Here is a 21713-nt window from a genome sequence, read left to right on the forward strand (position 1 = left end):
GGTAATCTTTCCTTTGGGAATTTATTCAAAGTAAATAATGAGACTAGAGTTGAATAACATGTGCAAGTATGTTCATTACAGAATTGTTTATAAATTTGAGAAATCGAAGTAATTTAACCTAGCTATTGAGAATTGGTCACACAAATCAAAGTATATATAGTCTTTCATTTAGCAAATCTGGTAGAATCTATCCTTTGGAATAGTCAATAAACCAACAGTTCTTAGAGACACACAGATGTTCATTTTAGCAGTTTGTAGAAGGGAAAAATGGCATGGTATATCCACACCACGGAGGGAAAAAAAACCCTGCACACTAATGCCATCTATGCATCCAAGTAAGATACTGTGTGTATATACAAGAAATAAAAATAACGAAACGGTATTTTATTGAATACCATGTAGCTATACAGAAATGATAGTTTTATGTTTATATGAAAAGATGACCAAATATTAAGTGAACAGTTTCATAACTGTACATACAATATGACCCCATTTATGTAAATACATATAAGGTTGTTTGAAAATATTTTGGGATGCCAAGTACCCTGACAATGACCTTTGAAGACCCATTCCACAAATAACCCCAATCTAAAAGTAGAGTTGGTGTTACTTAACAAAAGGGTTGGTTACCTAGACATTTATTTAAAGGAACATTTACTTTGATTTTGCTCTTGAAAAGGTCAATTCTAGTTATTTCTATCTGCGCAGGAAAGTTTAAAGGCCCGCCTTCTGCTACAGGATGCAAACTGACTGCAGAGCGAATCAGCAAGTCTTACAGAGCTACTTTGCTCAGGTTTGTATTTTCAAACAACCTTTTAATTGCAAACGTTTCTGGGCCAGCGGGTCTGAAAATGTTCGGGACTGAGTGGTGGGGATACAACCGTGTACTGAAGCCTTTAAAATTTTCAGTCATAGTCCAGGTGCGATTCGCCTTCCCAGCGCCATTTCTAAGCCTTGGTCTCACGCATTTATCTAGAGGGAACGCTGAGATTCTTTCCAGGACTTCCAGCCAATGGCTACACTCCTGCTCTCTGCCCCAGCAGCTCCGGGCCAATGGGCTGAAGGCTACCTTTCGACTCAATACTGTTCCTTTCCAGCCAATCGGAAGAGTTCTTCAAATACCTCTCTCCAGGACGCGCTAGTTCCGCGGAAGCTGGCTTCACTTCCGGGCGGCTTCTAGGGGCGGCTACGCGGGTTGCCATAGCGACCGTTTTACGTTAACTGGTTTGTAGCTTTCATCCAGGTGACTGCGAGACTGCGGGGGCAACTTGTCTTCCCATTTCCTCTCGGTTCCCTGCGGCCGAAAGGCCTTCCAGGCTCCGGGGGTCTGGCCTAGGCTTCCGCGGCGGCCCTCGAGGGCGGAATGGCTGCGGAAGAAGAGGACGAGGTGGAATGGGTAGTGGAGAGCATCGCGGGGTTTCTGAGGGGCCCGGACTGGTCCATCCCCATCTTGGACTTTGTGGAGCAGAAATGTGAAGGTAAAATTCAGATCCCGAATCGTCAATCCTTTCTCACCTCTCTCACACCAACAGCCTCTCCACAAACTGCCTTTCATCTCCCCGGTCTCCACTCCTGCCTGCCAGGTTTAGAGCTGGTTTTTAGGATGTGTTGCTGTCACTGCGCCGGTCCTTTCCTTCACGGAAATGAAAACGAGGACCGAGATACCTTTCCCCCTGGGCCCAAGCACACATCCGAAAAACATCAGACTTTAATCCTATGTTGGGTCTCTCACCCCATCCTGCACCTTTCTGCCCTGGGCAGGTGCACTGTTTGTGTGGGTTTCTTCGACAACTTCCCCAGTGACTTGGGAGGGGAGACGTCAGTTTGCTTCTGAGTTCCTTCTGATCCCAACAGTTGACCGAAAAGTGGGTGGGCGAGGGGTGTGTGATTACTCCAGCAGGCCCAGAGCCGGTGATCTCGGTGGCCTGTATTCCCTTTTTTGAGTTCTCTGACTCTCGGTTATACCAAAAATGGAGGGTATCTTACAACAAATGAGTTATGTAACCGTGTCATAACATTTCCTGTGAGGAAAGGATACCTCTAGGTTCTGATCAGTTCACGCTTTGGAGTCCTGCATTCAGTTCTTAGAGACAAATTGGAGCCCATTCATGGAAAAGGAACCACAAACGATGTCATATGAATAATTCCAGGCTGTTGTTGCAGTTGTTTAGCTGGCCAAGACTTTAAGGGTAGTCATATCCATTAATCGTTTGAACATCTGTCTTATGTTGGAGGGATTAGACTTGTTTTTGTAAGCTTCAGTGAGATAGAGCTAGGGTCAGTGGGTACAAGCTAGAGGGGAACAAATTTCTGTGAAGGAAGTACTTCATAACAGAGAGTATCCCAGATAAATTAGCCTGCCTCAGGAGGTAATGAGTTCCCCAGCCACTAGCAGTGTTTGAATGAATCTGACAACAACTTAATGGAGTTATTATAGAGGGGAATTCAACTATCAAATGGTTGGTTATCCTGGATGATCTTTTAAGAGTCCTTTCAGCCCTAAGGTTCCATGAAGCCGGTAAAGAGGAAATTTACTTTGACCACTGAATCTTTTCATTACATTCTCATTGCCATGAGCAAAATTCAAATAGTATTTATTAAGTATTGTTCTTACAGGTAATTTTTAAAATAAGTTCAAAATAACTTTTATTTCTGCTCTTTTTAAGAATTTAAAATGCTATTATGAGACTTATGAAGCATGTGGTGGTATTCTGACCTCCTTTAGGAGAAAAAGGAAATTATGTCACCTTTTGATTCCATTTACCCTACTGAATGAAACTAAATGCTGAAATGGAAAAAAAATAAATAAATAAAGCATCGTTCCTTTTATCCCCAGATGTCAAAAGTGGCTGCATCTCAGTTGTAACACACCTGATTGTGTAATTTTACAGGGAAACAGTAATCCTCAGCCTTATAAACATGTAATGTAGTAATCTGGCTTCAAAATTAACTGAAAACAGCTTTAGTAGCTGCTACATTGCATGTATGCCCAGTGTTATATAGAGCAGATGCCAGGAGAAATGGAAGTAACATCCCAGTGACACTTGAAATAATGTTTATATTTCACTGACTTTGGGTTGTCAATGTGCTATTCATCACCTCAGATAATTTAAAAATTAGTTTTGTACTACTCTGTAATATCAGCCTTTATTTCAAAATGTATTGAGTGTCGTTCGGCCAGAAGCTGAGGATAGAAAGATGAATAAAACAAATCCTTGTGCTTGAGAAGTTTGCAATTTGGCAGGTAAATGGAATTTAAATGTAAATTGGCAGGTGTTATAATAAGGGTAGGCACATGGTGCTGTGTATTTTAAGAGTTCAGAGGAAGTACTCTAACTAGCCTAGGAGTTGGGAGTGGGTAGCAGATCATGGAAAATGTGCCACTTGCAATATTTTGGAGAATTGTTGGGAGAAGGGGGGCCAGGTAAAGGCAAAGAGATCTAAGGGCTTGAGCAAAGGCATGGGTTTATTTTGTCTTTTTGTGTTACATTTGTCAGTATTCCAAGTAATTGTGTATTGTTAAGAGTGCAAAGTTTGGGTTTTGGAGTGGTGGGAGTTGAGATTTGGGATCCAGTCTTGGAGGGTTTTGTCTGGTCTTCTAAGTATTTTCGATTTATTCTCTAGGCAAAGAGCAGTAATTGAAGAGTTTTAAATAGAAAATTACAGAAGTTAGTTTTGCATTTTAGAAAGATCATTTGGGGGGAATATTATAAAAAGGGGGTTTATTGCTTATAATTCATGAGTTTGTCTTCTTTCCTTAATCACATTGTAGCTTCTTGAGGGAATATATATCTTTCTAATCTACATTGTTTCACACATATGATCATTCAGTAAACATTTGTTTTTATTTATTTTTATTTCATTATTGATTTATATGTAATAAAGAAGGCCGAGTAACTTTCAGTAAAATTTGGATCAGCAAAGTTCCAGTATGATAAAATAATCTGGAACCTGTTGTAAAAGGAATTATTTAAAAACTATCAACAATAATGTTCCATTTAAAGTTTATAAAGAAATTGTTGCCTTATATTCTTGATTGAAAAGTAGCAAATTAGTGTTCATCTTCCATATGAAGTAGATTTTAAGTAGGAAAAAAAACTTGTTTACAACTAACACTACACACACACACACACACACACACACATCTTTTTTTAATCCCAAGAATTTAAAGCAGAAGAGCTGGTTTATAAGACTGAGAGTTCTATTTGTAAGACAACTAGAGTGGACTTTGATATTTGCATTAATGAAATGACTTGTTTTTTTACACTATGCAATATTTTTCTTTTAAATTTAGTTTTTGATGATGAAGAAGAAAGCAAATTGACCTATACGGAGATTCATCAGGAGTACAAAGAACTAGTGAGTATTTTTTTACCTGATTTTAAATGTAATTAGAATAATGTTAATTCAAGATGTTCTGAATTTTAAAAATGGATTTTTCCATTAAAATTCTTTAATTAAAAAATTCCAATCTACCCTAATAGTACTACCAGTTGCATTAGACTCCAAGCGTTCTCTGTGCATCTCAATCAATCCTTATGACTGTAGAATGTAAGAAATAGATTTAGGACAACTATTTTAAGGGATCTTGCATCCGGTATTTAAATTTTACTCTTATTCTTCTGCTGATACATCCAGGGGAGTGTTAATTATTAATTTAGCCATGTTGTCTTGAGATTTTAAGGAATGCCTCTGGGTAGCAGAAGAGTTATACCACAACAAACTTCATAATTGTGACTTCAGTGATTTCTGGGAGAGTAAATAAAATTTTATTTGATTCTCTGCAAAAATTTTCACTTTTTGTTTGTTTTTTCGGTGAAAGACATTGTCACTGCCATATAATATAATTTTATGTAGATTAATAATTGCAAGCAAGCATTTGATTATAGTTTTCTAAACTCAATGTAAAATTTGGAATTTTTCTATGTAAATTACAAAAAAAAAAATTAAACTTTCTATTTTTAGGTTGAAAAGCTGTTAGAAAGTTACCTTAAAGAAATTGGAATTAATGAAGATCAATTTCAAGAAGCATGCACTTCTCCTCTTGCAAAGACCCATACATCACAGGTTTGTTTTTTTTTTTTTATTCTGCTAATATATACTTTTAACAAAAATGCTCAGATGTCACTTAAATTTGCTATGTTTGATTGTCAAAGTATAATATTCTAGACATTGTAAGAGTGAAAAGCCAATTTGTCACATATGGGTTCTTTTTTATAACAACCTTGAGAAATGATCATTTGAGACATAATGAACTGATGCTATTAAAAAGGAACTTTCTGAACTCAGGACTATACTAGATCACAAGCTTTATGGAAACTACTGTTTTATTTATATAGATCTCGGACAATTTTGCAGTTGCCCGGTTTCTAATCTTAGCAGATACATAGCGCACAGTTCCTCGGCTTCCTTCTCTTAGAACTAATTTTATTGTCTCATTAGTTCTGCAGTGCTGGATTGAAGTAGGTCTTATGTGTATTTATAACTAATATTTACTGACGGCTCATGCTAGCTGCTGTTTTTTGTTTTTTTTTAAAACATTTTTCATTTTCACCAAGGTCTTTATTTATTTATTCTTGGCTGCATTGGGTCTTCGTTGCTGCGTGTGGGCTTTCTCTAGTTGCGGTGAGCGGGGGCTGCTCTTCGTTGTGGTGTGTGGGTTTCTCATTGTGATGGCTTCTCTTGTTGTGGAGCATGGGATCTAGGCGCACAGGCTTCAGTAGTTGTGACATGCAGGCTCAGTAGTTGTGGCTCGCAGACTCTAGAGCACAGGCTCAGTAGTTGTGACATGCGGGCTTAGCTGCTCTGTGGCATGTAGGATCTTCCCAGACCAGGGATCGAACCCGTGTCCCCTGCATTGGCAGGCAGATTCTTAACCACTGCACCACCAGGGAAGTCCCTAGCTGCTGTTTTAAGCAATTGGCATGTATTATCTCATTGAATCTTCCTGACAATCCTTAAGAAATTGGTACTATTTTACTTCCATTTAGAAATGAGAAAACTAATGCACAGATATATTAAGGAACTAGTGCAAAGTCCACAGCCAAGTAACAAAGCCAGGATACCAGCCCAGGCGCTCCAAGTGAGAGCCCTTGCTCAGAGATTGAGTATAGGGGTATGTTACTACCAAATATAGTTTACCAAATAAACTATAATTCCTTATAGTTTAGTGAGGATTGTCTATGATGTGACCTGAAATTATTATTTTCAACCTTCTCCTGCTGTCGTTCTCCAACACATTACATACTCTAGTAGTTCTGGCCACTTGCTCTTGTAAGCATCCATGTGCCTGGCTTTGCTCATGGTAGTCCCTTAACCTGGAATGTTCAGCTCCCACCTCCTCCTCCCTCCATCCTTTCCTTAGCCAGAGAAATCCATCTCATCATCAGGGTGTGCTGAAATGCAACTTTCCTGATCCCTCTAGTCAGACTAGCACGCATTCTACCTCACTGAGCACTCTTACATTTTCAATTCAATTCGACTGCCTTGAATTATAGTTTCTTACACATCTGTTTGACTTGAAGAATTTATTGAAAATTATTAACTAGTATTTAAATTTAAGGCATTGGTATTTGTTTTTATTTTCCTTGTTTTCCAGGAATATTTTCTGCTTAGGTTAATATTTGTCAGCCTCTTAATTAAATTATTATGAATGAATCTGAATTACTTTGTGAAAAAAGATGTTCATAGTAATAGTAGTCACATCCGTCTTTTGTTTTCATTATCAGGATAACTTTAATTTATTTTTGAATGAAGATGTTCAGAATTTTAAAATACTGTTTTCAGATCAATAGTAACACATCCTTCTCTTTTGCTGAGTTATACAACACCTTTTGATTTGGAGTTGATTGGTAGTACAGCCTTGTTGTGTACAAGGAGGCAAGCCTTTTGACACAGACAGACCTGGATTTGAGTCCCAGATCTTTTGTTTATTTTCATTTACCACGGGCAAAGTTGTTTTACAGTTTTCCTTATCCATTCTGATTCTCAGTTTCTATATCTATAAAATAGGAATAGTATCTACTTTGAAAGGTTTTTGTGAAATTTGAGCGAAAATGTTCATAAATGTTCATAAAGCATTTAGCACAATACCTGACACATATAAGGTGGTCTATAAATGGAAGCACCTCTTAATTAAAGGTAGCTTTTTTGGTGGTTGATTAGCAGGGTGCTAATTAGGCCAGGGTCATGTGTTCAATCCCCATGTGGACTAGTTAGCTTTATTCTCTTCTGGAGCAAACTCTTAGCCCCGGATTCTGAAGGCAACATGATTGAATCAGCACAAGGCCATCACTGTTAATCAGAAAAACAGCCCAAAGCATGCTATTTACTGCTTTGCAGCAATAATCTAATCTTTGTAAATAAAGGTCAGAATGCTGATTCCATTATGCTAATATAGAGTGCCTAAGAATGAATTCAAGAAACCAATTGCTTGCCTAGAGTAGTTTAGGAGGTACTTTTCATTTTGTTTTGGTCTGTTTGGTTTGATTTTGATTTTTTAGAACAGCTGCCAGCTCCCCTCTCATTGATTGTACTGCTAAAGCCAACTTGCAAAATTCTTTTCACCTGGTTTGGTCATTGTTAGCCCTAGACCAGTGGTCCTGGCATACTCTTTGTGTTTTAAAATCAGCAGTAGTAAAGAGTGCATCAGATGAAGACCTCTAGTTTAAAAACAACAAAAACAACAACTACCATCTCTCTTTCTTTTCTTGCTTTCTTGGTTTTCCTCCCTCCCTCCTTCCTTCCTTCCTTCCTTCCTTCCTTCCTTCCTTCCTTCCTTCCTTCCTTCCTTCCTTCCTTCCTTTCTTTCTCTTTCTTTCCTTTCTTTTCTCTCTCTCCATTTCTTTCTTTCTCTTTCTTTCTCTCTCTCTCCCTTCCTTCCTCCCTTCCCCGCTCTGTGCAGCATGCAGGATCATACCTCCCCCACCAGGGATGGAACCCGTGCCCCCTCTAGTGGAAGCACAGAGTTTTAACCACTGGACCACCAGGGAAGTCCCAACAAAAAGCTTTTTAAGAGCATGTTTTCCTCTCATATATGTGTGGCTTCTCAAAAAATGCTCATGAATTAGGATATCTTTCTACAGAGTTCAGAAAAATATAATAATATATAAATATTGAGATACTTATTATTTCAATTGTGTTCAGTTGATTTTCTAATTTTATGCTGTTTTTCAGTTGAAGCAGACAAAAATGCTTCTTTCATTGCTTGTGATTTTTTTTTTGGTGAGGATAGAGCTCATCATTGATTTCTGTGTATTGCAAGAGCCAGGGATGACTATATGGCAAGAGACAAAGTGTTTTTTGCTTTTGTTTTTTATTTGATTTGCTTTGACTTTTATAAGGTAGAAATTAACACTTTCACAAAATTTGTCCTCTAATAATAGTAATTTGGGAAAATTATCCTTTTTTCCCAATAACTTGTATCATTGAAAAGATTATGTGGTATAACTTTATAACTATATGTGGTATAATTTTCTTTTTCTAAAAATACACACAAGAGGGCTTGCCTGGTGGCGCAGTGGTTGGGAGTCCACCTGCCGATGCAGGGGACGCGGGTTCGTGCCCCGGTCCGGGAGGATCCCACATGCCGCGGAGCGGCTGGGCCCGTGAGCCATGGCCGCTGGGCCTGCGCGTCCGGAGCCTGTGCTCCGCAACGGGAGAGGCCACAGCAGTGAGAGGCCTGCATACCACAAAAAAAAAAAAAAAAAATACACACAAGATAATTAACAATATCTGTGGGACTTCTAGTAAGATTTTAAAAAATTAATAGACTATTTTTTAGAGCAGTTTTATGTTTATAGAAAATTGAGCAGTTAATGTAGTGTCCCTTTTTATTAACATCTTTCATTAGTGTAGTATATATTTTTTCTTTTTTTAAATTGAAGTATAGTTAGTGTAGTGTATTTGTTGATGAGCCAATACTGATATGTTATTATTAAGTAAAGTCCACAGTTTATATTAGGGTTCACTCTTTGTGTTGTACAGTTCCATGGATTTTGCCAAATATATAATATCATATATCCGTCATTACAGTATCATACAAAATAGTTTCACTGCCTTAAAAATCCCCTGTGTTCCACATATTCATCTTTTCCATCCTTGCACCAAACCTCTGGCAACTGCTGTTCATTTTACTGTTTCTCTAGTTTTGCTTTTTTCAGAATGTTATATAATTGGCATCATACAGTATGTAACCTTTTCAGACTTCTTTCAGTAAGCAATATGAATTTAAGTTTTTTTCATAGTTTGATAGTTCATTTCTTCTTATTGCTGAATAATATTCCATTATATGGTTGTACCACCATTTGTTTATCCAGTAACCTTTTGAAGGATATTTTGTGGCTTCCAGTCTTTGGCAATTATGAATAAAGTCACTATAAATATTCATATTCAGGCTTTTGCATGGACATAATATTTTCACCTCATTTGTGTAAATACCTAGGAGCAAGATTGCTGGATCATGTGTTAAGATTAACTTTAGCTTTGTAGGAAACTGCCAAACTCTCTTCTAAAGTAGCTGTATCATTTTGCATTTTCACCAGCAATGAGTGGGAGTTCCTGTTGCTCCATGTCTTCAGTAACACTGGTATTGTCAGTTTTTTGGATTTTAGCCATTCTAATAGATATGTAGTGGTATCTCATTGTTTTCTTCTACCCATTTTTAAATTGAGTTGTTTGTTTTCTAATTGTTGAGTTGTAAGAGTTCTTTGTATATTTTTGATACAAATCTCCTTTATCAGATATGCGTTTTGCAAATGTTTCACAAAATATTCTTTTGTGGCTTTTCTCTTTATTCTCTTAACAATGTCTTTCACAGAGCAGAAGTTTTTTATTTTAATGAAGTTCGATTTATTGATTTTCTTTCATTGTTTGTGCTTTTGGTGTTATATCTTAAGAAATCATTGCCAAAAGCCAAGGTTATCTAGATTTGCTCTATGCTATCTTTTAGAAGTTTTATGATTTTGTTTTTTACATTTAAATCTATGATCCATTTTGAGTTAATTTTTTGTGAAAGGTGTAAGGTCAGTGTTTAGGGTTTTTTTGTTTGTTTTTTTTTTTTTGCAGTACGTGGGCCTCTCTTTGTTGTGGTCTCTCCCGTTGCGGAGCACAGGCTCCGGACCTCAGCAGCCATGGCTCACGGGCCCAGCCGCTCTGCGGCATGTGGGATCTTCCCGGACCAGGGCACGAACTCGTGTCCCCTGCATCGGCAGGCGGACTCTCAACCACTGTGCCACCAGGGAAGCCCACCCGCATTTCTTAGATGGGTTAAGAACACTGTTTGAGAAGCCCTGCATTACAACTTTAAGGATCAGCTCAGACACTGACTTGCTGATAGCTCTAGTTGACACACTGCCTTCAAGTGTTTGTTGATGAGGATAGAGTACTTGATATTACTAATAAGAAGTCTAAGAAGGCCAGAACAATGTTATGTGGTGGTGTAATCCCATAAGGGAGCCCTGGCAGACCAGACATAACTACTCTAATACAGAGGCTGGCTGCAGTTGTCTTTAATACTGATCACTGGGCTGCAACTTTTGTTTTGTTTTGTTTTGAAGATTTTTTTCATGTGGACCACTTTTAAAGTCTTATTGAATGCGTTACAATATTGCTTCTGTTTTATGTTTTGGTTTTCTGGCCACCAGGCATGTGAGATCTTAGCTACCCGACCAGGGATCCAACCCGCACCCCCTGCAGTGGAAGGCGAAGTCTTAACCAGTGGACTGCCAGGGAAGTCCCTGGGCTGCAACTTTCAGTTAAACATAGATGAAACCTATTTGTCATCCCCTGCCCTGGGCCTTTTGAACAGTATATGTGAATTTAAAGGAAAAGAAACTTTCCGTCTTTTTTTCCTGCAGTTGACTCCTTATAAATGTCACAGAGAGCTGCTTTCACACTTTATTATTTTGTTTTGCTGTACTGCTTTTGTCTAGGATGTGAGCTGGTTGCTGCAGGAAGGACTCCTTCCTCTCTGTTTAGAGCTCTTTGATGGAACATTTGTTGAGGTGTGTCTTTGACATTATTGCTGCTGCCTACCTGGTAAACAGTAGCACACCCTCGGTTACCTCTGTGTGATTCCTGTGGTCAGCTTTTCCATGAATGTCATGTAAAGCTTGAAATAAGATTTGAGTAAGGTGAATAATATCTGAGTGTTTTCTTTTGGCTTTTCATGCATTTCAATTTTATGCTACTTCTTACTGATTAGCTTGAGAATTTGTTTGCTTTTCGATATAACAATAGTTCTCTGTAGCTAAGAGAGTGTTAATTTGGGTACTCTAGGTAGATACCTTTATTGTTTTTTCTTAATTTATTACACTTCTGTTTCATCCAGAAAAAGATTTCTTATCATAATTTCTAACTCTATTTCTTCCATAAAACTTTCTGCCTATAGGACTACTACAGTTGTGTTCTCACATTACTCTACCACATTATGCTTGTTTTCCAGACTTCATTTTTCTTTTTTGGCATTTAATCTTATTTAATTTGGTAATTTTATTAATTCAAGGATTATTTTGTAGTTACTGATTTATCACCAAAGAGTAAATTTCAGGTTGACAGAGGCTAAACCAAATAGATATCATCATTTTGGTTGAAAAACAGATCCAGATACTGCAGTGGTAACTTTAAAAAGTAAGCCCAATTCAGGTGTTGTTTTTCCGAGTTGCTCAGCACTGGCTCATTTGGAAAACGTATCACTGTCTGCCTTAGCTTCCTGGAGGGTAGGGACGGAGGGGTTGGGAGAGTCAGCTTCTTGAGAACCTACTTTAAAGACTTTTAGAATAAAATCTTAAAATTATCCTTTTGAGTCATCTAGTCATAAATAACAATGCAGCATTCTTGAATTAATGCACTTTTTGCAGTAGAAATGATTTGAGTGTTTGGGAAATAGTTTTAAAACTTGAATCTTCGTTTAACTTCCTGACTTCTTTTCACAGGCCATTTTGCAACCTGTACTGGCAGCAGAAGATTTTACTATCTTTAAAGCAATGATGGTCCAGAAAAACATTGAAATGCAGCTGCAAGCCATTCGAATAATTCAAGAGAGAAATGGTAAAAGATTGAATTTAGAAATCTAAGTGCTAAATGCATTCTTTTTGGTGGCAGTTTTAACTAATATGGTCTTGATGTAGCTGCCTTGTATAAATTTATTTCAAGTTTGAAAGTCTATGGCTGACTTAAGAGATACAAGAGTGCAGACTTCCTGATCACTGAGTGGTTGACATCTCAAAGAAAGCAGACCAGAATTTGATTTAATGTTTTAGGTTTCAGAGAGCTTGATTTTTCTGCCCAGCCACTGCATTTGTGAAATTCAGCATTTTTGAGTGGTCACAGTTACAGTTACTGTCGAGAGAAGGTGACTACTCTTCTTCTGGCTTTATAGGAGACAGTGGTTCTCAAGCTCTTGGAAGCAGTTGGAGGGCTTGTTGAAACACATGTGGCTGTCTCCCCATTTCTGATTCAGTAGGTCTGGGGTAGGGCCTAATACTTTGCATTTTTAGCAAGTTCCTAGCTGATGCTAAAGCTGCTGGTCCTGGGCCCGCACTGAGAACTACTGTTCTAGGGCAATGGGCAGATAGGATTACCCCACCATCAGGTGGAAGAAAAAGCAGAACTCAAAGCCCTTGGTAGCTACCTTTAGCTTTATTTTTTCCTTAACTCTGCCTAAACTCACGTTCTTTCTAGCTCTTCCTGCTTTTCTTCCCTTCCTGTGCACTTGAACTATATTTGAAATCTTGACTCAGAACATCAGAGTTTCTAACCATACTTCTTGTTTTTGTACTATCTGATTTTCACCCCAGGTGCTTATCTCAGTTTCCCATTTCTGACTCCGATGACCTTCATACCTGTGTATTCCTTTGCTTAATAGATTGCCACTGATATTCCTTACCATGCCAAACTCTAATGGTTTGGCAGCAGGGCCTTTTTTTGGCTTGTTTCTTGAAGATATGGGAGCTATAGTTTAGTTGTACTGTTTGCTTTTAAGGGTCTGGAGCATGCAACAATAGGGCTTCTGTTGTTACAGGGCAAACATTAGAATGTTGCAGGGCCTTTGTTGTGGGTTCTACTCTCATTTGTCTGATATGTGTAAAGACTATATCCTTTAGAGCCAACCACCATCAAAACTATTCCCTAAAATCCTAAATTCATTTCACAGCAGGTAAGACAGCTGTTGTCTGTGGTTTGGAGACGGCACCACCCTAACCCTGAACGATGCATGACACCGTGCTGTTGTTTTGGTATAAATAAGTTTGGAAAACAGTCTCTTTTTCTTTGTTTCTCTACCATAGTTAGCTTCATAAAATCCTTTTCTCTTGTGTTTTCCTGCAGCTATGCTTTATTCTGACCTATGGGATAATTTGAATAATTATTTCATGTTATTTAGAATTATTTTAGGGGGATCAGTTTTGATAAAAGAAATAGTGAACTTGATATTGGTACTCTATAGTTTTCAATTTAACCAGAAACATTTAGTTTTTTTTTTTTTTTTTTGGCGTTACGCGGGCCTCTCACTGTTGTGGCCTCTCCCGGCGGCATGTGGGATCTTCCCGGACCGGGGCACGAACCCGTGTCCCCTGCATCGGCAGTCAGATTCTCAACCAGGGAAGCCCCAACATTTAGATTTTAATTAAAAGAGAACAGGTACACATAGCTTGTATCAGCTGGGTGCCTCAGGCTGCCATTAGCAGAATACCTCAGTGAAAATGGCCTAAGCAATAGGAAATTATCATCTCAATTGAACAAGAAGTCCAGAGGAAGGGAGGGAAGAAAGGTCCAGGGTTGGTTAATTTGGTGGCTCAGTGATGTTATTAAGGACTCTGACACGTTTCCTCTTTATACTCTGCTATTCTCAGGATCTTCTCTCATGATTGCATCTGGCTGCATCGAATGCAGACTTTAATATCTCATGAAGAAAAGGGATGTTTCTTCCTGTACATCTTTTTTTGCTAGCAAGACAACACTTTCATGGAAGCCCCCTAGGAGTTTTCCCCTTAGGTCCTATTGGTCAGGATTGGGGTGACACGCCTTTCTAAACCCTCTGGCAGGGGGAATGAGACCATTGCAATTGGCTTGAATCATGAGTCACTCTTGTGGGGTGTGGTAGGGCCCTGCCTCTAAGTACTTGGCTGCCTGGTAACTGCACACATGTGGCTTATATTAGCAAGGAAGGACGAGGGGAATGATGTGGAATAATGCTGCTGTCAAACCACAGGGTGTGACAGTTTGCTTACATTTAAACATAGACTAATACTTAGTTCTGCCATGAATTTTTAATACTTGTATTTAAGAATTTCACTTAACATAAATCCAGAGGAAAGTACCTTAGAGCAACGTTGATTGCACTCAAAACTGCAGACTGTTTATGTGAGAAAAATTCAAAGGCTCTCTGGATTCTGGTTGTACCTCATCAAAGAATTTGGGGAAGATGCAAATCAGAGCATTATTTTGATGGTTTTGTTACCGAGTCTAAGCTTGTACTGCTTGCTGCACGACAGGCCAGTAATCGAGAGACAAGTTGTTGGGCTAGTGCCCCAAAGAACCATCTTGCCTGAGTTAGAATTCAGGCTCATTTTATACTAAAAGGGGAGGGAGTAAAGTCAAACCTTTTCTGGTTCCCATCAGCTTCTGGAGGGGATGTGTTAATTTCTTCCTCCCTGTAGTCATTCACAGATGGGCCTGGTCAGAATGTTTCCTGTGAGCTAAACAAAGCTATTTTAGCTTAGTGCTCATTACCTGGGAAGCAGGGTTCCCAGAGATGGGCCATTATGTATAATTTAAGTTTATAGGCAACATCCCTTTAGTGATTAACTTGTAATAGAATATAAAAGTGTTTTCCTTATTACAGTTTTGAGGTATTGCATACTGTTGTTTTAGTCTTTCCTTAGTTTTTAAAATTTTCCATAAAAGGTGAATAGGAGAATACTAATTGTATAGCTTTTGACTGAGGAAAAATGCACTTAAGACCAATTTTCTGGTTGTGATACTATACTATAGTTTTGTAAATGTAACCCTTGGGGGAAACTGGGTAAAGAGTGCATAGCATCTCTCTGTATTGTTTCTTACAACTGCGTGTGAATCTGCAGTTATATCAAAATGACAAGTTTACTTTACAATGCATTTAAACATCAGGGGATTAGAATAATAAAGCTACTTTAATTTAGAGCAGATCCAAAATCCCGTAGTCATATATGGATAAAGAAATGGAAGGTAAAAATTAGGGGACATGCTGTTAATGTTTTGGGAATATAATAATTATAGATAAAAACAGAACACTTATTACCAGTCTACCTGCTTATCAGGAAGATATAGGTAATAAAGTAAATGAAACCAATGCTTAAAATTGCTTGCCATGAATTACTATTTGCCTTGGGCCAAAGTTGGTGCTGCCCTGGTTTATAGTTATTAGCCCAATATTTGAATAGAAGCTCTGAGGGCAGAGGTTGTTTTATTCATCTTTATATTCCCCTTAAGTGCTTAGCACCATGCTTTTCTGCATGTAGTAAGCGGGGCCCTTTTCAGTAGCATTTGTTTTAGTATGAATGAAGAGGATTAACATACTGTTTCAATTAATGACGTATTTTATATTTTGTTTTGTAAACTCTTCTCCCATTTAAGGAATACTTTTGAGAGCATAATTTCATTATTAGGAGCTTATTGATTTCAATGGTATGTCCTGTATAGTATGATTATGGAAGATAATAGCTGAAATATAAGCTATTTATTCTATAAATAGCTTATATTAATTCTATAAGTTGCTTATATTAAATATAAGCAATTAATTTCTATTGTCATATATTATTATTGTTATTTTAAATAAGCAATACAAATAATTACCAAGAGTCATTTCTAGGTAAAATTGTGCTTTTTTGGTGGGGCTGATTCCCTAAAAGAAGAAAAAGTTAAAAAGACCATAGTTACAAAGATAATAGCTTAGAACATTTTTTAAAAGTTATAGATCTTAATAAACTTATTTGTACTTCTTGATGAGCTAGAATAGTGAAAAATAAGTGTTTCAGTTGACTTGATATTCTTCTGTATGGTCTTTGGTTTTGAACAGGTGTATTACCTGACTGCTTAACAGATGGTTCTGATGTGGTCAGTGACCTTGAACAGGAAGAGATGAAAATCCTGAGAGAAGTTCTTAGGTATGCTTCTTTAATTATTTTTTGAATGGATCATTAGTAACATTACAATATTATCTGCATATGTGCTTTTTACTCAAAAAAATACTGTGAACTAGTAAAATATCTAAATTCTCTCCTAAAGACGATGAAAATGATTTATCATTTTATTTGTTTATAATTATGTATATATTACATTTCTTAATGGACAGAAAAAATTATTTTCAGATGACTCATACCAGATCAGCGCAGATGGGAGGGTCTTCCTCCACTCGCATCATGGGAATAGGAAACTAGCCACCAATGGGAACAAGATGCAGTAGACCCAGCCTGATGCCTGGAAGGGCTGTAGTGGCCTGAGATAAGCAGGAAACTCCTTGACTTCTGGATCTGGGTATTAGAGGAGGCTTATGCCAGGTGTCTCACAGTAGGAGGTTGAATATCCAGACTCCACAGACCAAATAGCTGACTCTTTGCTGGTCTCTTTCTTGCCTCAGTTACGTGATTCTCAGCCAAATGCCTGGCATGGAATGTGCAGCCCACTAAAGGGGCATTTCCCCTCTTGGGCCTGTTGTCCCCTGACCCCTATGGGAGTTTTAGAAGGGAGGGGCAATTGAAGCACTTAATATTTAAATCTATGGGAATGTATAGGTTTAAGGCAAAAGGATACCTGCAGCTATTTGTGTCCCCTGCAGAATGGGGCCTTGGCATTTGGTGGCCCTGGCTCTCCACTCTAACCACATACATGACCGTCTTCTAGCATCCTGTAGTCCTCCCACCTACCCAACTTGTCCCCAGTTCCAAAGCAGGAGGGAGGTTAGGCAGGATGGTGGTTAGGAGGATGGGCCTAGTGGGGGACTGTGGAAGGAGCTGTAGGACTTTGTGCTGCATTTCAGGAGATTTGAGTGGTTGTGGGGAGGGAGGCAAGTTTGCGGGTAAAACCCGGCCTTTCCTGCCAGGTCCTCCTTTCCATGGCGAGGGCAAATGGGAGCCTGAGACAACACACAACGCTCTGAGTTGAAAGATTTGAAGAGTTCAGGATATTTGGTAATAGGTTTAAAGGACTGTCAGTTTTGACTTGTACTGGTTGCTTCTTGGTTGATTGGTGGTTTGAAAACTGGTCAGCATTGTGCTTTTAGATTTTACTGTGTTTTCTACGAGCTTCTGGGGGTGGTGTACTACTGTATAAGCAGTGGAGCTTAATCATGAACATGTATGAGAGTTGAATTGGCTATTTTCCTAAATCAGACTTCCCTCAGTGAGCAGTTTACAAAAGCTGATAGGGCTTTGGCATAATGGCATCAGGAGAGCTGTGTGGTAGCTCAGATGCCATGGAAAAACTAGAATGAGGGGAGAAATGGATCTTAGGAGGAATGTAACTGATCAGTCTAAAGAGAGAGATCGAAGTCCATATTCATGAGATTTGCCATTCAGATTTGGGTTTAGGATTTCAAACCTGTTGATCTTTGTTCAGCTAGGGGTCCTTCACATCTCCAGAGGAAATAGGTAAACCTGTACTTTATGTGGCTAACTATATTATGCTGTTTATGCCTATGTATGTCTTTCTCAGTTGATTGTAAGCTGCTTTAAGTTAAGCCTGATTATTTCCATCTTTGTTTCCAAAATTTCTTGCACATATTGTAAGCTTAGGTTAGCATGTTTCTTGTTGAATATTTATTCTTTGACCAAAAGAGAAAGTTTACTTTTCTACTTTATTTTTGTATATTTCAGAAAATCGAAAGAAGAATATGACCAGGAGGAAGAAAGAAAGAGTAAAAAGCAGGTGCCTACAAAACATATTAATATAATAGAAATATTTCATTGCTGTTATCCCTTAGGTTTACACCTGGGTTTTCTATTAAAGTTTAAGCTTAGGTGGAACGACACAGTTCCTCAGAGTATTTATATTTTCTTGGCAATTCTGAGCATTTATACTTAACTTTATAACTTTATTCACTTTATAATTCATCCAGCAACCTACCTTTTAAATTCCCGATAAAGAATGAGATTGTTCACTCCAAAAAAACTGTATGTAATACCATTCAGATTTGGGGGAATTTTTAATAGAAATTCCCCTTAATTTTATGAATAAAAGAGGATTAAGAAAAACATTTTACTTCCCCACTCACCTTGATTCCTTTACTATTTTGAAACACCATCTGCAGCTAATACTGAGGGTCCCTTGTAGACTTTAACATTGCCAGCTTGAAGCAGAATGATTCAGTTTCACGTTTCCTGGCATACTCCTCTTTCATTAAGAACTGTTTCCATAAAGGGCCTAATCTTTCCTAAGGATCAATTAAACATGTATCTGGCTGAGGTGAGGGAAGATAATATTTATTTTTTCCTCCCCCCTTTTCTAGCTGCTTCTCTTTCCACATTTTCTCAAATCTCCCTGAAGGGAGAGTGAAACCTAATATAAACTAATTCTCAGTTGCTTGAAAGTCATTTTCCTTTTTTTCCTTCAATGACTGTGATACCTGCTTGTATCATTTACTATATTTGAAAAAACCTATTTTACTCCAAGGTAACCAATGAAGAGCAAAAGAGAGATGTTTTAGGATTTAGAGGGGATTTATGTATCTGAGTAAATCTCCTTTTAGTAAATGGAGGTGAAATTCATAGATAATATTTTTTAATGTAGGAGTATAGAACAGAAACTGGTTCAAAACTGCTCTCAGAAGACAGTAGTACTGGGAATTCCCTGGTGGTCCAGAGGTTAAGACTTCGCACTTCCACGGCAGGCGGTGCCGGTTTGATCCCTGGTTGGGGAACTAAGATCCCACAGGCCGGGCGATGTGGCCACAGACACACACACAAAAAGACAGTAGTATTGACTTTCTGATTTATGTATAAACTATATCAGGCTTCTTGAATAATAATATGTTTTGGGGCGTATGGTTTTTTTAGACTTCTTTTAATGGAAATTTTCAAGCACACAAAAGTAGAGCTGATAATAATTTCAGTCTTCATGTTTCCATCACTCAACATATAGAGACTTATGATTTAGGTATTCATGAATTACCTGAAAAGTTACATGTGATTGGATTTTCCTGTTTTTAAGGAAAAATGAAGTATCAGTTTACTTGGTTCTTTCCAAGATTTAAACGATCTCTTTGGTTTAAATATAGTATCCCATTTTAGAAATGGAAATACAGGCATATCTCAGAGATGTTGTGAGATCGGTTCTAGACTATTGCAATAAAGCGAAGATGGCAATGAAATAAGTCACAAAAGTATTTTGGTTTCCCAGTGCATATAAAGGTTATGTTTACACTATACTGTAGTCTATTAATTGTGCAGTAGCATTATGTCTAAAAAAACAATGTACATACCTTCATTAAAAATTATATTTATTGCTGGGACTTCCCTGGTGGTCCAGAGGTTAAGACTTTGCACTTCCACTGCAGGGGCCGCCGGTTCGATCCCTGGTCGGGGAACTAAGATCCCACATGCTGTGTGGTGCGGCCAAAGAGGAAAAAGAAAAATATTATTTTATTGCTAAAAAATGCTAACCATCATCTGAACCTTCAGCAAGCTGTAATCTTTTTGCTGGTGGAGGGCCTTGCCTCGATGTCGATGGCTGCTGACTGACCAGGGTGGTGGTTACTGAAGGTTGGGGTGGATGTGGCAGTTTCTTAAGATAAGACAACAATGAAGTTTGTCGCATTATTTGACTCTTCCTCTCATGAACAATCTCACAGTAGCATGAAGTGCTGTTTGATGGCATCTTACCCACAGTAGAACTTCTTTCAAAATTGGAGTCAATCTTCTCAAACCTGGCTGCTACTTTATCAACTAAATTTGTGTAATATTCTAAATCCTTTGGTGTCATTTCAATAATCTTCACAGCATCTTCCCCAGGAGCAGATTCCATCTCAAGAAACCACTCTCTTTGCTCATCCATAAGAAGTAACTCCTCATCCATTCAAGTTTTATCATGAGAATGCACCAATTCAGGCACATCTCCAGGCTCCACTTTTAATTCTGGTTCTCTTGCTGTTTCCTCCACATCTGCAAAACTTCCTCCACTGAAATCTTGAAGCCCTCTAAGTCATCCATGAGGGTTGGAATCAATTTCTTCTAAATTCCTGTTAATGTTCATATTTTGACCTCTTTCCATGAATCATGAATGTTCTTAATGGCATCTAGAACTGTGAATCCTTTCCAGAAGGATTTCAATTGACTTTGCCCAGATCCATTGGAGAAATCATCATCTGTGGCAGCTATAGCCTTACGAAATGTATTGCTTAAAGAATGAGACTTGAAAGTTGAAATTACTCCTTGATCCATGAGATGTAGAACGGATGTTGTGTAGCAGGCATGAAAACAACATGAATCTTGTTGTACACCTCCATCAGAGCTCTTGGGTATCCAGGTGCATTGTCAATGAGTAGTTAATATTTTGAAAGGAATCTTTTTTTTCTGAGGAGTAGATCATAACAGTGGGCTTCAAATATTCAGTAAACCATGTTGTAAACAGATGTGCTGTAATCCAGGCTTTGTTGTTCCATTGATAGAGCACAGGGAGAGTAGATTTAGCATAATTCTTAAGGGCCTTATGATGTTCAGAACAGTAAATGAGCATTGGCTTCAACTTCAAGTCACCAGCTGCATTAGCCCCTAATAAGAGAACCTGTCCTTTGAAGCTTTAAAGCCAGGCACTGACTTATCCTCTCCAGCTAGGAAAGTCCTATATGGCCTCTCCTTCCAGTAGTAGGCTGTTTCATTTGCATTGAAAATCTGTTGTTTAGTGTAACCACCTTCATTAATTTTGTTAGTGAGATCTTCTGGATAGCTTGCTGCAGCTTCTGCATAAGCACTTGCTGCCTCATCCTGTACTTTTGTGTTACAGAGACAGCTTCTTTCCTTCAGCCGCATGAACCACCCTCTGTTAGTTTCACACTCTTCTTCTGCATCTTCCTCACATCTCTCAGCCTTCATAGAACTGAAGAGAGTTAAAGGCTTGAACTGAAGAGAGTTAAAGACTTGCTCTGGATTAGGCTTTGGCTTATGGGAGTGTTGTGGCTGGTTTGATCTTTTATCCAGACCACTAAGAGTTTCTCCATATCAGCAATAAGGCTGTTTCGCTTTCTTATCATTCATGTGTTCACTGGAGTATCACTTTTAATTTCCTTCAAGAGCTTTTCCTTTGCATTCACAACTTGGCTAACTGTTTGGTACAACAGGCCTAACCTTTGGCCTATCTCAGCTTCCTTTTTTCTTAACATCATTATTGGAGTGTAATTGCTTTACAATGGTGTGTTAGTTTCTGCTGTATAACAAAGTGAATCAGCTATACATATACATATATCCCCATATCTCCTCCCTCTTGAGTCTCCCTCCCTCCCACCCTCCCTATCCCACCCCTCTAGGTGGTCACAAAGCACCGAGCTGGTCTCCCTGGGCTATGCGGCTGCTTCCCACTAGCTGTCTACTTTACGTTTGGTAGTGTATATGTGTCCATGCCACTCTCTCACTTTGTCACAGCTTACCCTTCCCCCTCCCTGTGTCCTCAAGTCCATTCTCTAGTAGGTCTGCGTCTTTATTCCCGTCCTGCCCCTAGGTACTTCGTGGCCACTTTTTTTTTTTTTT

General features: G+C 38.4%; 1 protein-coding gene across 1 annotated transcript in view; it reads left to right on the forward strand.

Annotated features, from left to right (window-relative positions):
• Window positions 1-1176: 1176 nt before the first annotated feature.
• CFAP36 (cilia and flagella associated protein 36) overlaps window positions 1177-21713 on the forward strand; it is a 32725-nt gene continuing 12188 nt past the window's right edge. Inside the window, exons 1-6 of the mRNA XM_082672918.1 lie at window positions 1177-1478; window positions 4295-4359; window positions 4966-5067; window positions 11934-12048; window positions 16055-16142; window positions 17850-17901. Coding sequence (XP_082529044.1) covers window positions 1364-1478; window positions 4295-4359; window positions 4966-5067; window positions 11934-12048; window positions 16055-16142; window positions 17850-17901 — 537 coding nt within the window. The 5' untranslated portion in view covers window positions 1177-1363. The remainder of the gene's footprint in view (window positions 1479-4294; window positions 4360-4965; window positions 5068-11933; window positions 12049-16054; window positions 16143-17849; window positions 17902-21713) is intronic.

Source organism: Grampus griseus, assembly GCF_964374135.1.
Source record: "Grampus griseus genome assembly, chromosome: 15".
In the NCBI taxonomy this organism is placed as follows: Eukaryota; Metazoa; Chordata; class Mammalia; order Artiodactyla; family Delphinidae; genus Grampus; species Grampus griseus.